We start from the raw sequence: 15156 nt of genomic DNA, 5'->3' as shown, positions 1-15156 counted from the left end.
TTTATTAAATAAACAATTCTATGATAAGTGCTACGTGATTCAATGGTATGATAATCTTCGCATCGAAAAAATTTACTTGCAAAACTCGCACTAGGCACTCAGTTTGTTTCCGCCATTTTCTATCTTCAGCGAAGCACAATTTGTATGTTCAAAGGGAAATAAAAGCACAGCGTACAAATTTACAAGATATTTGATTTTCATAACGTTTATATTAGCTTTTTTCAATAAGAGAAAGTCTAAATATTATCCAGGGTATTTTAAAATGGGCTAAGATTGTGTACTTCAAAAATAATTTCACCTATTAGGTGCCGTGACAGCGATGACTTATTTATTGGTCGTTCTCGAGCGACAAGCTTAATTGACAAGGGTAGCGGGGGCGCCCGAGAAATCTCGGGATATCTCGACATTTTTTATACCAGCTCACGGTTAGTAGGTACTCGCTTTTGTCTTCGTACGGGAATTGTTTTTAATCTAGCCCATTTTATACGTACTTAAGTATAAAAGTCTAAAATTGGTGGCCAGTATTTGACGTCAAATCTTTTCTAATTGTTCCTTAATTGTAAAATGGTTCCAAGGGCATTTGGAGGACTTAAATACTTCATCAAAGACCTTTAAGTCACTTTCAGTACTCGGCCTAAATGAAAAAATTTTCGTTTCAATATTGTTTAAAATACTCACATTATTTTCAGGCCCTTAAGAATTGCTATAGCATTTACCTCCCTTACTATTTTCTATTTGAATTAAAAATATGCTAACATGTATCATTATCAAGACTTAGAAGTACATTATATATTGAAAGCATCATCCTCCGAGCCTTTTTCCCAATCATGTTGGGGTCGGCTTCCAGTCTAACCGGATTCAGCTGAGTACCAGTGCTTTACAAGAAGCGACTGCCTATCTGACCTCCTCAACCCAGTTACCCGGGCAACCCGATACCCCTTGGTTAGACTGGTGTCAGACTTACTGACTTCTGACTACCCGTAACGACTGCCAAGGATGTTCAATGACAGCCGGGACCTACAGTTTAACGTGCCATCCGAAACACAGCCAATGGTGTCTAAGATATACTTAGAAAGTACATACAGACTTAGAAAAGTTGCATTGGTACTTGCCTGACCTGGGATCGAACCCGCGCCCTCATACTTGAGAGATTGGTCCTTTACCCACTAGGCCACCACGACTTTACATTATATATTGAAAGCGTATTTTGGTAATGTAAAAATCAGTTTTTCACTAACTGCAGACGGCTGAATCGTTTTTCATTGATTTGCGTCTATATTGCACATAAGTCGAAAAACCTTGTACCTGTAAGTATACAATTTTCGATATTAGCTAAATTAATTATGCAGAGGGTACCATCTGCTTTTAGTTCAAATAATTTGTCTTTCAAGATTGTCCTTTAAGAGACTACGTAATCAAAACTTATGAAAAGTTACTCTAGTCAAAATAATCATTGTAGACGTAATTAGCGAGAAAGCTCTGTACGATTTTGCAATATTATTTTGGACTTTGAATTATGATTAAAGGTGACTTAGCAAAATTACTAAAAGTTTGTTATATTAGGGCATAACTGATTTGCTTTTACAAGTCATTTATTCTATTCATTTATTATCCAACTTAATATTAAAATTAATCATTGTTATTTATTAATGTTTATACGAGTTCTTTATTCAAAAAAGGATAATACATATTGTAATAGGACCTTCTTATTGTGCTTTGATAAATTTGAGGTCAGATAGGCAGTTGCTCTATGTAAAACACTGATACTCATACGCATCTGGGCGGACTGGAGGTCGATCCCAAACAGTCGCATAAAAGTTAAGCAAAGAATGAAGATTTTTTATTAGTTCTGAAGAGACTTAACTTAAAGTAACACATACTGCTAATATCGATCTTACTCTGTAGAAATAAAAATAACAAAAATCAATATTAGACATGCAATTAATAGCTAATTATTAGCGACTGTAGTCTGAAATATTCATGGTTTCCTTAAAGGTTCTAGTATAGATTAATAGAATGGTTTATACAAACAATCGGTGATTGAGGTCTATATTATCTTTGACCCCTAACGAATTAGGTTTGTTTTGCAAATTAATTGGGTAAAGTTCAATGAACCATTTTAACAAACATTGCCTTTGTACTTAGTTATTAGAAAGTTATGTTATTTTTTCAATTGTGGCGTTAAAATTTTTCTTATTGTTTCAAATACACCATCAATCACTACTTGTAGTTGCTAAGACGAAACTTCTTCAGGCAGAAGCATGTATTAAAAATCTATTCATAATAATTTTACCCATAGGGAAATACCGAGCCTTATTTGGACAGAAATAAAAAAACCGTTTCTATTTTTAATTTCAAGAGATGTAAAGACCGTCATAAAAATCTATACATCCTGTACTCAAGACCTTTGTCAGAAAAAACTTAATTAAAATTTATTTTCGTGACATTTTCAGAAATGTTTCTTATTTTTGATATTTCTTGGTACACTTGAAGCCTATTTCTAGATAAAAGGAGCGTAAAGTAAAGAAACGTCAGGCAGTAACATGCCTTATGAATACCAACGTTTCAATTAATATGAAACATCAAAATATGTGTCGTAACGGAACCAGAAAGCTGAAGTTTATTCATTCCGTGGAAGATTCCTCTTCATATTACATTAATATTAAGTTGTCATTATCATCAGCCTTTTTATTGTCACTGTAGGCCTCTTTTCGTAAATAGAAGAAATGAGCGTTAATCATTATTCATACGAAATCAAAAGTAAGCTCTGTTTATCTGGCTTCAATACTAATTCCAAAACTACAATTTTTTTTTCGAAGGATCAACAAAGTTACTTGTTCTGGTAATAATGACGTCAAAACCACCATTACTTTGCAACTTATTACTACGTACCGGTATATTGAATCTTGAAATAAATATCCGTAAAATCTCAGAATCCAGTAAACTGTAAAATACTAGAAATAATTGTTCAAAATACGGCTACACTAATAACTCACCCACACAGGCAATCGTGATCGTCTACGGCAAATATTTTCTTAGTTTCTTAGGCATATTTACATGTGTGAGTGAATAGTGAAGTGTCAGTAATAATACTAGATGTCAATTCTTGAATTGTGCAGCATCGGAGCGCACTTTCATGTTTGACCTTCGATGGAAGGTGAATGAACTTGGAACGCACCTGCTAACTTCGCTCTGGCTCCTTTTTAACAAAAAATGGGAAGGTTTTTTCACATAGCTCATTGGACGTTATTACAGAACTAATTTTCGGTAATGATGCCGCAGCAATTTGTTTCGCGAAATGCACTTTTAACACTAAGCCTTGATGGCTGAAATCTTTTGTTTTACCAAAAAGTCCGTAATGTTCAGATCGCATCCAAGCTTTTTCGTAGCTGTGTTTTACCATTTTATTTTTTAGTTCTATTTACACTTGTATTTTGTTCTATTTACCGTGAACATCGGCAGTGTTTATTGCCGTACTAACTACAGTTTAAATTAAATAACAATAAAAACTCTAGTTAAAATGAAACCTTCTGTATTTTAAACTGGCTTAATGACACCAGCATGGTTAAAAAAGTAAAAAATAATTGCCTAGTTGGTAAAAGTGGGAACGTAACATACCTACTTAAGTAATTTTGTGGGCGATTCCTTGTGCGCGCCTCGACGAGCGCAGTGGCCACTACCCGACTCTTGCGCAACCAATGTGCTGACGAACTGTTACTTATAACAAAGCCTACTCTGTTTCTAATTAGAAGTCAAACAAAAGCTCGTGCGTTATTGTAAGAATGCCTAATGAGAATGCAAGCGTGCGCACTGCGCGGAACTATAAATAAATGTAGGCTGTTGTTAGTGGAATTGATTTACATTCGGATTTTAATGATTTATTAATTAAAACGATATGGGTATATTTAAGAATATTGCTGATATTGATGATTGTTCAGCAGTATATGTATAGGTACCTATTGGTATGTAAAATTGCCAACATTTTCTTTAATTCTGTCATACTTAATAAAATTAGCTTCTACACCTATTTTAAAGGTTTTTTTCAGCGCTAAAGTTTTAAAAGTAAAATCTAAAAAGGTATGGTCACGAGGCGCCACAAGTTATGATATTTGGAGGCTTTAAACCCGCCTTGGCGTCCGTTGAATCTAAAATAGTCAAGTTGAAGGTCAGACGTTGCCAGGCGAGGCTCAGAGGCCGATTTATATGTGCATACAAAACACCAATCGGCCTGTTAAATGACACATTGCCATCTTATTACATAATAGTGTATTCATAAGGCTTTTAATGTTCCATACCCTCGCTAGGCACGACGATTACCATACAATGAAAATATAATATTGTCACCAAATTAAATTTACGACAACAGTATTTGGAAAAGTAATATTCATTGTAAGCAATCAGGTACTTAATGAAGTTAAGTTCTGAGAAAATCGCTTTTGTCAAGAAAAATGTTAAAGTACTTTTCAGTTGGAGAGAGCTTGACAAATAATTTTCTTTCTCAAGGTACAGCGATAAGCGTAGGGTTCGTTATTTGTAGAATAATAAACAAAACGCCACAGCTCGAAGAGACAGCTGTGCTTGTATTTTATTGCTGCGTACACTTCGTGTTTTATGACGGATTCGGATTAATTTTAACGTTCTAACATTTTCGCTTTTCAAGTTCAACACTGTTTTAATTCGTACATTAAAATAAACATCAAGTTTAACTAAGTTATGCGTTGTTAAGTTTTACAACTTTGCCCTCTAGTATATTTTTAAACTTTGAAGTCTGCATGAACTTCGCTCGCATTACAAAAGGTTACTGAACGATAGAAATTAATTTCAATAGTAATTGGCTAAAATCGTCTTCAAATGCAAATTGGTGCGAGAAAATGTTTCGAAATCCATTAGATGTAGCGCTAATTTTGTGTCACTCAGTTCAAGAGACGTTAAATGCTAAAATGTCTCGACAGTTATTATGTCGCGCATAACCTTACTGTTACAGCCTTTTTTTTTTTTTTTTATCGTCCCACTGCTGGGCACAGGCCTCCTCTCACATGGAGAAGGAACCTTACCTAACCCTAACCTTAGTAAATGGAAAAAAGATTGTTCTAACTTTAGCTTCATTTACAGACAGTTTCAAGGTGTACTTTAAATTATTCACTGTTCACTTAATTGCCGGTGCAGCCGACGGAAACATATGCCCGATCGTTTGTATGTCAAAGTTTGAAGTGGCTCGCAGCAAAACGAGGAAATGAAATAATCGATTTTATTTCCAGCTAATGTAATAAAACACTCCTACGAGCATTTCTCTAGTACGGGTCCTTTGTAATAAAGTGTACGATCAATGCCTGTTTATGTAGTTGTAGATCCAAGTAGTTTATTGACATCATCCGCCAAGCCTCTTGCTAGTTAAGTAAGAGTCCGCTGTTAGTTTACTATGTCAATATTTAGGTTAAGTGACTGTTTTATAATGACATAAGACTTTAAATACCTAATCAGTCTTCAGGACAGTCTAGCATTCAGATACTTATAAACTATCGCTTCTTTGGGAGTCAATGGTTTACCCACGCCTAGAGGGCTTATAGCAAAGGGTATGCTGATGTCATAAACACGACTACCATTTCCAATTTCGGCAATGGGAGGTATGTAGCAAATTAATTAACAGCAACTAATTCCAACTAACGATTATACAACAAACGTTATAAGGTTTCTAACTAAGTAAAGTTAATTAATCTGAGAGTGATTTGTGACGGTCCCTTCGAATATATTGTTTGAGCTTGTACACAGATCGCCTTTCTTCGTGACGGCAAACTGCGAGGTCGCTCGTTAGTTAGTGCACTCAATTGTCTTATGTGGTCGTAGCCTCGTTAAAAGCTTGTCCAATTCCACAATATGAGCCCCCTCACCCCCTCGCTGAATAACTTTCTGGATAAGTTACGTGTCGAGATGAGACTCTCCGCAATTGTTTATCGTACCGACGATGTTAATTTAAAACTTGGTGTTTCGCACTCGTCGTCACGACTCAACATAAATTAGAACAAAAGTTCAACAAAAAACCGCCCTCCAAAGGAAAACAAATGCGTTACAAATACAACAAGTTTCAGTTACTGATAGGACATCAAATAGTCCTCACAATTTACGTCGATGTGAAAACTTTGTTTAACAAACTTAGTTTGGTAGACGGGAAACAATTCGACCAAAAGAAGTGAAGATTCTGACAAACTGGTTCCGCATATATTATGCGGGTTCCGTCCGGATTGGCCGTTTTCCTTTCAAAGGGGAAAAGTTGTAAAAATTATTAGGCAAAGGCCGGTTCGGTCGCGCATGCAGGCTTTTATCGCGCATAAATCACAAAATTTTTGTAACATAAAAGCACGGGCTCTTTAGGGCATGATGAGTCCTTCCACATTTTGTTGAAAGCCGATTTTACTAGGCTGTAAATGTCGAGTCTGCTGACACATGATAATATGTAGCGTAATAAAGTTGAAGAACCGAGAACTTTTCCACATAAATGCACACTCCTTTTCAGTGATCGAAGGATTTTTTGTGGTCAGAATTCATGCTTTCAATCACAATAAAAATCTAGTTATCTCGTCTAGTCAAGAAAATGTTTTTGCTCTTTTTTTCAATTTGATTAATAACTTATTGGAAATAAATGTATATTTTTCTCTGCTTAGTTTTTAAAGACTAAAGAAAAATAAAAACGTAAGTACGCTTACAGATATTCCCGATGGATTTCTTTTTTATCATTATCATAGAAGCCTAAAGTAGCATTTATCTAAAGGGCCTCTGTAGAATTAGCTGTTTGTTTTTATCTGAATTTATTTTTATATCAATTTATTTCGGAATTTTATTTAGCTTCTATAAAAGTTTTTACTGAAGCCTTTGTTAAATATCGATAAAACCTTTATTATTATTGATTTAGAAATTGTCATTATTTTCCTTGTGAGAAAATCCGTTCACGTAATATCTTCCTTGATTGTATCTTCAGGAAACAATTGTACGTTATTCATATGTAAGTATTTTGTATCAAGTTTCATAGACTTTGAATCACTTATCATTGACCTGTGGATGAGATAATCATCTATTGCTAACAATTACGCATCACTAGTGCGATCAAGGATATCCTCCATTGATGCAACTCAAAGATTCTTTGAAAAAAGTCATTATTGCACAATACATAGGTATTAGAACGACTAGGCGTTAATGAGGAAAAGACAACCAAATATAAGTTTTTCTTCAATATTCGGCGTCAGAAACGAGTTGTCACCACCAAATTTTTTCTTGCTAGACAAGGATGCGCTTAATAAAATGACGGAAATAAAAATGTCTGTTAATAAAACCTTCGGCTTAAAGATGGTTAGTTTAATAATTTGATTAAATATGAATCAATAGCTACTTACAGTATTTGAATGAATGAAATAGTTTAGTTAGAAATCGCAATTATTTCTTGGATACAATGCAAGGGTCGGAAAACTGTATTTGGCATTTTCCTTGTCGAATTTTCCGAATTCCTTGTCAATACCGAAGGGAAGTATTTTTGTTGATCTCTGGAGCTTAATAGAAAACTATGAGTGTACAGAAACCCTGTACATTGCGGTTAAACAGTCGGCTTCAAATTGCCCCGAAATTTGATTGACAGTTTATTTTGAAGGTAATCGTGAATCCAATCAAACTTGTTGATCGGTACCGGCTAGATACCTTGTCGTTGTTGTCAAGTGCACAAACCATTCATCTCCATTCTGACATATTATGAGCCTGATCATTCTATCGGTCAACAGTTTAGTTTGCAGTGTGTGGTAGCTCTATGATCTCTAACGACCAAGCGGGGCCCACCAGGGCCAAGGCCTGCCGGGGATGCGGGATGGTTCGAAAGAGTTACCGCGGCTCTGGCAGACATATATAAAAGGCCTGTGAAGGAAGATCATGGGTATTTAGTCGGTAAGAGTCTGACATGCCCTCACCGCTGCTAGCCCACAGCGGGAGGAGTCATTTGATGATTTCCCATAAAAAAGATATCTAATGACTGTTCCCAATAAGTATTCCACCTATCTGTTATTCTGCTTAGTACAGATATTTTACATTACTTGTATGGAGCTAATGATCTCAATCTGATTATATTCTATCTCTAGTAAGAAAATCAACAGATAGATAGAATATTGCGATCGGCCTTACTTACCTCCGCTGAAGCAATAATGTTCAACCGTAATTTAAAAAGTCCTGTAATCTACTTTCGAGTTACAGACAATAAAACTTATTTACTACAAACGACTATTTTAATGGCCTCCTAACATACTACAGGCTGAAATAAAAACAAATACTCGGGAGTCATTAAAATAGTTTCAGTTACGGTCACTGTAATGCAAAGCGGTCCAAACTTTGTTTGCGATATTGTAAATTTTATTCGCGTGTTATGGTTGTACGTGCTTCTAGAAGCTTCTACGGGACTAATCATGTTTCTGTTTGAACCACAAGGAGTAACTTCCTTGCAAACATTAATATTGTGAACAATGTTGTTCCTACTCTATTCTTGTTAGCTGAGATCGTTTTGTAGCTAGAACTATTAGTAAAGATTTAATCTGAGGTATCTGTACCTGAGCTTGGTGTACATTCGTTATTTACATTGGTTTAACAGTTGGGTTATCAACACTTAAGTATGGATGGCGTCACATGAGGTTGTGAGCTTGTAAATAAGCGAACTACTGTAAAGAAAGACAAGATAATGTTATATTATTGACTAAATGACCAACTTTCAGACAGCTTAGGAGTGCGTATAGGGAATAAATTGTCCAATTGTGACCAAACTCCTGGACAATTGTAGTTACAAAATCCATACATTGTTAAAGATTGTAGATATGATCCAAAGTTAGGCAATTAAAGTTACGAGTAAATCTGCCCTTACGAGTAGTCTTGGTCATTGTTTTGTATTTACAGTGCCCAAATATATACAAACAGATACAAAGTTATAAATCCCTTTATCCTTACGTATATTACTTACTTTATTTAAATATCTAGACGTAATATCATGTTTGTAAATAATATAGTTTTTTAACAGCGTTAGTTTAAGTTCTTAGCTGTCGCATTGGGGTAAACGCTGTAATTATCGTAGTACCTAGGTGTTTTAAATAAATGAATATATAGATATGTCACATGCATAAAGCTTAAAGATTTACACTCCCACAAAGCAGTAAGTTGTTCAATATGAATGTAAAACTTAACAAATCCGCACTGTTATCCCACAAAGTTAATACGCCAACTGCATAATGTATTACGTACTTTAAACTGAGACTGTGCATCCGCGTAAACTTTGTGCAATAAGCCCAAGCTAAAGAAGTGCAATTAAAGTTTATTTGAAGTCAGAACCTCGGCTCGGTATAAGGAGACAAATTGCAACCAAAACTTTACTCCTTTGCGGTAAATTAGTTTCATAGAGGATTAAAATAATGTTAATTATAATTTTTCGCGAACTAAAACTACATAACATGTTTTATTTTAGTATTTTTTAATTGCATACTGAGGGAATTAGATTCAGACGCTGGCGTGTGGACGTGTGAACTCCAAAACATTAGGGCCCTGAAGAAATTGTGTTTTTAAATAATGTAGGTAAATATTAATGTAATAATGTGATCAAAAATTAATAACGTACAAAATCAAAATCGTTTATTCAAACTTGACTGCAAAACAGCACTTTTTGAACATCAGAAATTTACATAGGACAGATCCCAAAACGCCCACCCTTCACCACTTCCTATGTGTTTTTGCTGAGAAGAAGAAGTGGCGTAACAAACTCCCCAGCAACACACTACACCTTCAGCATTTAAAACATCTGAAGCTAAATGTTTTGTTATATTTCATATTATTATCTTCGTGGCTGTCTATTATAATGAATCAAATAATGCCTTTGCTATTCAATATCTAGTAATAATTAATAGCAACGTAATCAAAGCAATTAAAATTGAAATCAAAGCTCATTATGTGACATAATTATTACAGAGAAAATATTTCACAATTAAACAGATACAAATCCAAGCTCTCAGTTTTCCGCTAGATAAAAATAATGATCTGGGAAAAAACTCTTCTATAAAGGAAAAGCAATTTTCTCTATATTGTATTTAGATTCATTTTCCTCTGAAATATAATGTCGCGATTGGCGATCAGCCACCGGACTCTTTTGATTAAAGCTAAGCGTCCACTTGTCGGTATCGTACGCAACGGACGCAACGCACGCAACGGATCGTAGTATTATTTATATAGAAACTCAAACAAGATGTGCGATGCGTACGATGCGGACAGGTGGACGCACTTGTTTGAGTTTCTATATAAATAATACTACGATCCGTTGCGTGCGATACGTCCGTTGCGTACGATACCGACAAGTGGACGCTTAGCTTAAGTGGTCATGCTTTAATTTATTATTCAATGAAGCACAAAAATTCGTAGCTTTGAACTAACTGATATACTAAGCTTTAGTTCTTTTCAATTTTGGTATATTTACTTTGAAACAGTTACTATATAACTTTCAGTATTCAGACAACTTCAATAACTAATGATGAAAAATTGTATAGATTTTTAAGTTAATAATCTAAATGGAATTTCTTGATTGAAATTTTTATGAAGGCGCAGTGAACTGAAAAACGCCCTCGTAAAATAATAAATAACATTCAAAATGCAGATATTTATAAGTAGATTTAAGAGCGTTGAAGCCTTGGCCTCATCGATTTGGAATTTTCACTTATTATATGCACCATCAGAAAAAGTAAAAAGGTATTTATAACTGGGCGCAGACGGGGGCCTTATAGTAATAATATAAGTTAATGCATCACATGCCATATATACCCATATATTCTTTATAGTCCAATAATAACGTTAGCAGACCTCTTGATCGGCGGCTTAATGGGCCATACGTTTACTGCTAACCTTTCTAACCAACAATTTTTCTTAGCCCAGATTTAATCAAATCATTTAAAAGGTGCGACATATATCTTAACGGCCTTACTTAAATCTTGCAATACAAATCAAGTAAGTACGTAGGTATGTATATAATACTGAAATATGGTTCGTACTATCATCCTTTTTTTTAACAATCATACCGATTTCTTATGTTCTGCACTAAATATATCCCTATCACTAGGTATGTAGAACAAAACACAGTGAAACCTCGTGTCCGTCCATCTGTTTAAAAAAAACACTTAAATGCCGTTCTTATATAGTTTCCGTTTATTTATTTATATTTTTTTATACATAGGTATATCGTGTATAAAGAAAAACAACAGGAAATACATAATTGACAAAGTTAATGCTTATTTCTTAAGACATTTTTACATATCCGTATTCTTAAAGTTACTTTTAGGTTAATAAATATAAAATGCTCGTAAGATTTAAACGGGAACCTACATTTATCTTTTGCAAGCTATCTTCACGCTTCTGATAGTAGGAATCAACAAATAGCAAACCGGGGCTTAACTAATTAATATTCCGCGCCATGATTGAGTCGGCGACTGTAAGTTCTAAAGCGTTCCACTTGGTTGAATGTTCGACACTTAGCTTAGCGCAGTCAATTTATTGATGCGAGTTACGTACCAATTAAGTGACATAATTTATCCATGTTTCTGCTTGGAAAACTTTTGTTTTTTTTTGAAAAAAACTTGTGTTTTCATTGCGTTTTAAAAAAACTGTGTAAAGTTCGTAGCGTATGTAGTAAAAGCATAACCATTTGTGAACATCAATCAGATATTAATACAGTTAATCAAATGCAATATAATTTTAGACTGAAACTGTTGTAATTAACCGCTAATTGCCAATCACTGTTCAACAAATAATCCATATAATCACCACTAATTAAATTCGCTAATTAGAAGAACAAAACGTTGTATAAAGAGTAACATCATTCGAACCAAACTATGAATATGTTTTCTCTATGTCCACAAACTAATCAAAAGCGAATAACTAATAGAACCCAAAAGCTCTCAGTTAGAGGGACCGAATATTTAATATTTAACCAATAGAGAAGATAATAGCAAACTCGATTATACCTTGAGAAAATTAAAAAAGTTGCCTATAATGTCAATATTATGTTCGCTGGATAAAATTGGTAAATCTTACTAATTGAAAAACAACGTTGAAGTTTTATGAAACTTTCGCTAACATTTTGAATTTCATCGCACAAGATTAAAATTACGTTTTCAAAGTTTATGCATGCGAAGTACTCCAAAGTTCGCAGCAGCGCTTGCGTTTTTTATTTCGACAATCATAGATAGCTTTTCGATTGTTTAGGCGAACAAAGCTGCAGACAATAGCTAGTTATCTTCCCCAAAGCCGTAGATTGTCAAACATATCAACGTTCTCGATATCGCATCGACTGTTCACTACAATAGCCTCACACAGGTGACTAAGCAGTGTTTAGTCATCTGGACAGCCTCTAAACTGTAGTACACTAGTCAGCTTTCAATAGCCAGCTGCCTTTATTACAGAAACAATTGGGTAAACGTTATCGTTGACTTGTTAGAATTGCTAGTCGAATTGCAAAAAGGAATTCCAGCTTGTTGGTTACAATCCAGTTCACTAAAAACAAACTCGTCGCGCAAATATTGCACACGTGTCCATTTGTAGACAGGGGAGCGCGGAGTGACGTCGCTCCAAGTTTGCCGAAGGGCAGAATTTGTCAAGTGCTCCCACTCGTCAGTTAGCATTGATTGGCTCGCTGGAGCGTCGTCGTTGACCCTAATGGTAGTCATTACGCGACGTTGTATCTTTGTGAAAAAACACAAAGCGACAGATTAGTACGTGCGTTGTGTCTATCCTAGATTTTGCTAGCGAGCCACCACAAATGAATAACGGGACTTGTTTTGGCGAAATTTCTTGTACGTCTGTGTTGTTACAATTGTTGCTATGGATCCGCAAACAAATACTTTCGAAGTTATTTACATAAATCATATCCTAATTTTCCTTCTGTTTTGCTGAATGAAGTGCTATTTTGTTTCAGGTGACGCGTCCACTTTCAAGTTCGGGGACAGTTTATGATGGTGGTGCTGCATTAATCCTCCTAAATGTTTAGGAGAGGATACAAGACCCGTTACTTCCGCGTGGTGCTAAAGGCCAGGACCTGGAAGCGTGTGCCGATGAAGCTGCTAAAGTGGGGAAGGAAGATGCCATCCACCAAGCAGTACAATCTGGTACCGAACGATGAGTACGACACGCGGATCCCGCTGCATCCCGACGAGGCGTTCACCTACGGGATCACCTTCCAAGCCAAGGTAAGACGAGCTGAATGCTTTAGCTAACCTTTTAATAGATCGTGAAGACGTGGGCGAAATGGAACGCGAGATTGACGTCAAAGTTACAAATTACTTTGAGGTCAGGCTACCAATGAGAAATAGAGGTGGCAACTGAAACGTAGCACCGGCAAAAATTTAATAGCACCTTTTCCTGTAGGCGTCGCGGTTACGTGAACAAAAGTTCGATTTATTTAACTGATTCTGCCAAGTGTCCTTTGATATCGGTGTTAATACACAACTTAGCAATCTAAATTGAGTTAACGATAAATCGAAACTAATTTACGAACTCAAGGCAACCACTTACTTAGCGCTGCGTATTTATTTGCGGGAGTTACTTTGCTTTATTTTCTCTCTGACCACTTCAACTAGAACTAGTAGACAAATAAGTCTAAAACAGTTAATCCTTTTTGCTTTTTTCGCACACTGATATAGTAAACAGTGCTGGTATACAAAGAAAGTAACAAAAGATTCAATAATACTTATCCGCAAGTTGTATCAAGAAGTTAGCGGTCATCGTTCGCAGAGCACTCTTATAAGACAGAACATGGGATCGTAACAATTCATTCGTTGTAGCGCATTGCAGCGAATAGATACTGGTGATAACAAGCTTATTTCTTATATGACTCCGCGACATACACAGGGTTTATTTTGATATAGAAAAAGCGAGAAAAATATTTTAAGTATTATATTATGCTTTGTTTCTTTCTTTTAAAGTTTTAATTAAAAGTAAAAGTATTAAACAAGTGTAGGGCTCTTTAAAATAAACCAGTCTGTACTTTTCTTAAATTAAAAAATGTGTATGTTTTTTCGATAAAAGCAAAGAAAACATCCACAGGCTCTGTGTATTGTTTATACATATTTTTTTTATCTTAAATTTCGGCCCTCACCTAAATTAAAATACTTTTTTATCATATTAGTTGTAATAATATAGAATTAAATCTTAATTTACTCATTCGTTAAATATGATATCACTAATACAACCAACAACAGAAGCATTAAAATTAAAGTATAAATAAAAACAAGGCTAATAAAATTCATATCGAGTATTCCTACCCCTCAGAAAAAAGGGAAACATTGTTTGTGCTTTAATGCAGTTGCTACGTGCCGTCCCTAAATGGGGACGGGCTTAGAAAAATCCCCGAAAAGGTTGTCCACGGTACCATAAAGTGGGTGAATGAAAATTCTTTGAACAGGATATTTTTCTACCACTTTACTGCCTTCGCCTCCGATTATGACGCCCGTACATAGCGTCTTTTCGATATATTTTAGGTTAATAGGGCTTACAAAAGGAGTATATTCTTCTTAACAAGAACAGTATACTGTAAACATTATTATCAATCTTGAATTAAGTTCTTGTTAATAACTTTAAATATAGACACTTTATAAAATAACAATAGACACAAAGGCACAGTGGAACATTGATTTCTGTAGTGCCTACTCGAATTTGGCCGAACACAGCTACTCTACAAATCAACCTGCGTAAATGATTCACAAAGAGCTTTTCCAAAACCACAGGTATATTTTAATAAAGAGCATTCGTTTTCAACATTTTTGCTGGCGTATTTTCATGGCCAATTGATTTTTAGGTATCGGCATTCAAAGAAAATTAATTAATTACTGCGCGTTTAATCCATCGTCAATGGTAATTAACATTTTAAATTATGCATTTCAGTAAAAGTTAACGAAGAATTCGACGTAAAGGTAATTTTCGTTGCTGAAATGAATTCTCCACAGCCCTGTTATTGGTAGAAATGACGGACTGAACCGTTCTCGAAATGACGTGAAATATTCAACGGGACTAATGGATATCACTGAAGTTTTAAAATGCGGAATATAAATCGTCTAGCGATCGAAATGGAAATACTATGTATCAACGGACGCGTTGCTCGCTCAAAGTATA

The 15156-nt window shown here is 35.1% G+C and overlaps 1 protein-coding gene across 2 annotated transcripts in view; it reads left to right on the top strand.

The window, feature by feature from the left end:
* LOC124645311 (carboxyl-terminal PDZ ligand of neuronal nitric oxide synthase protein) overlaps positions 1–15156 on the top strand; it is a 170197-nt gene that overhangs the window by 26273 nt on the left and 128768 nt on the right. For both annotated transcript variants that reach the window (XM_047185113.1, XM_047185112.1), the window contains exon 2: positions 12965–13235. In XM_047185113.1, the coding sequence (XP_047041069.1) occupies positions 13029–13235 (207 nt within the window). In that variant the 5' untranslated portion in view covers positions 12965–13028. The remainder of the gene's footprint in view (positions 1–12964; positions 13236–15156) is intronic.

The sequence above is a fragment of the Helicoverpa zea genome, chromosome 31 (assembly GCF_022581195.2).
Source record: "Helicoverpa zea isolate HzStark_Cry1AcR chromosome 31, ilHelZeax1.1, whole genome shotgun sequence".
NCBI lineage: Eukaryota > Metazoa > Arthropoda > Insecta > Lepidoptera > Noctuidae > Helicoverpa > Helicoverpa zea.
The sequence above is the reverse complement of the archived record's forward strand: the minus strand, read 5'-3'. Positions and strand labels throughout refer to the sequence as shown.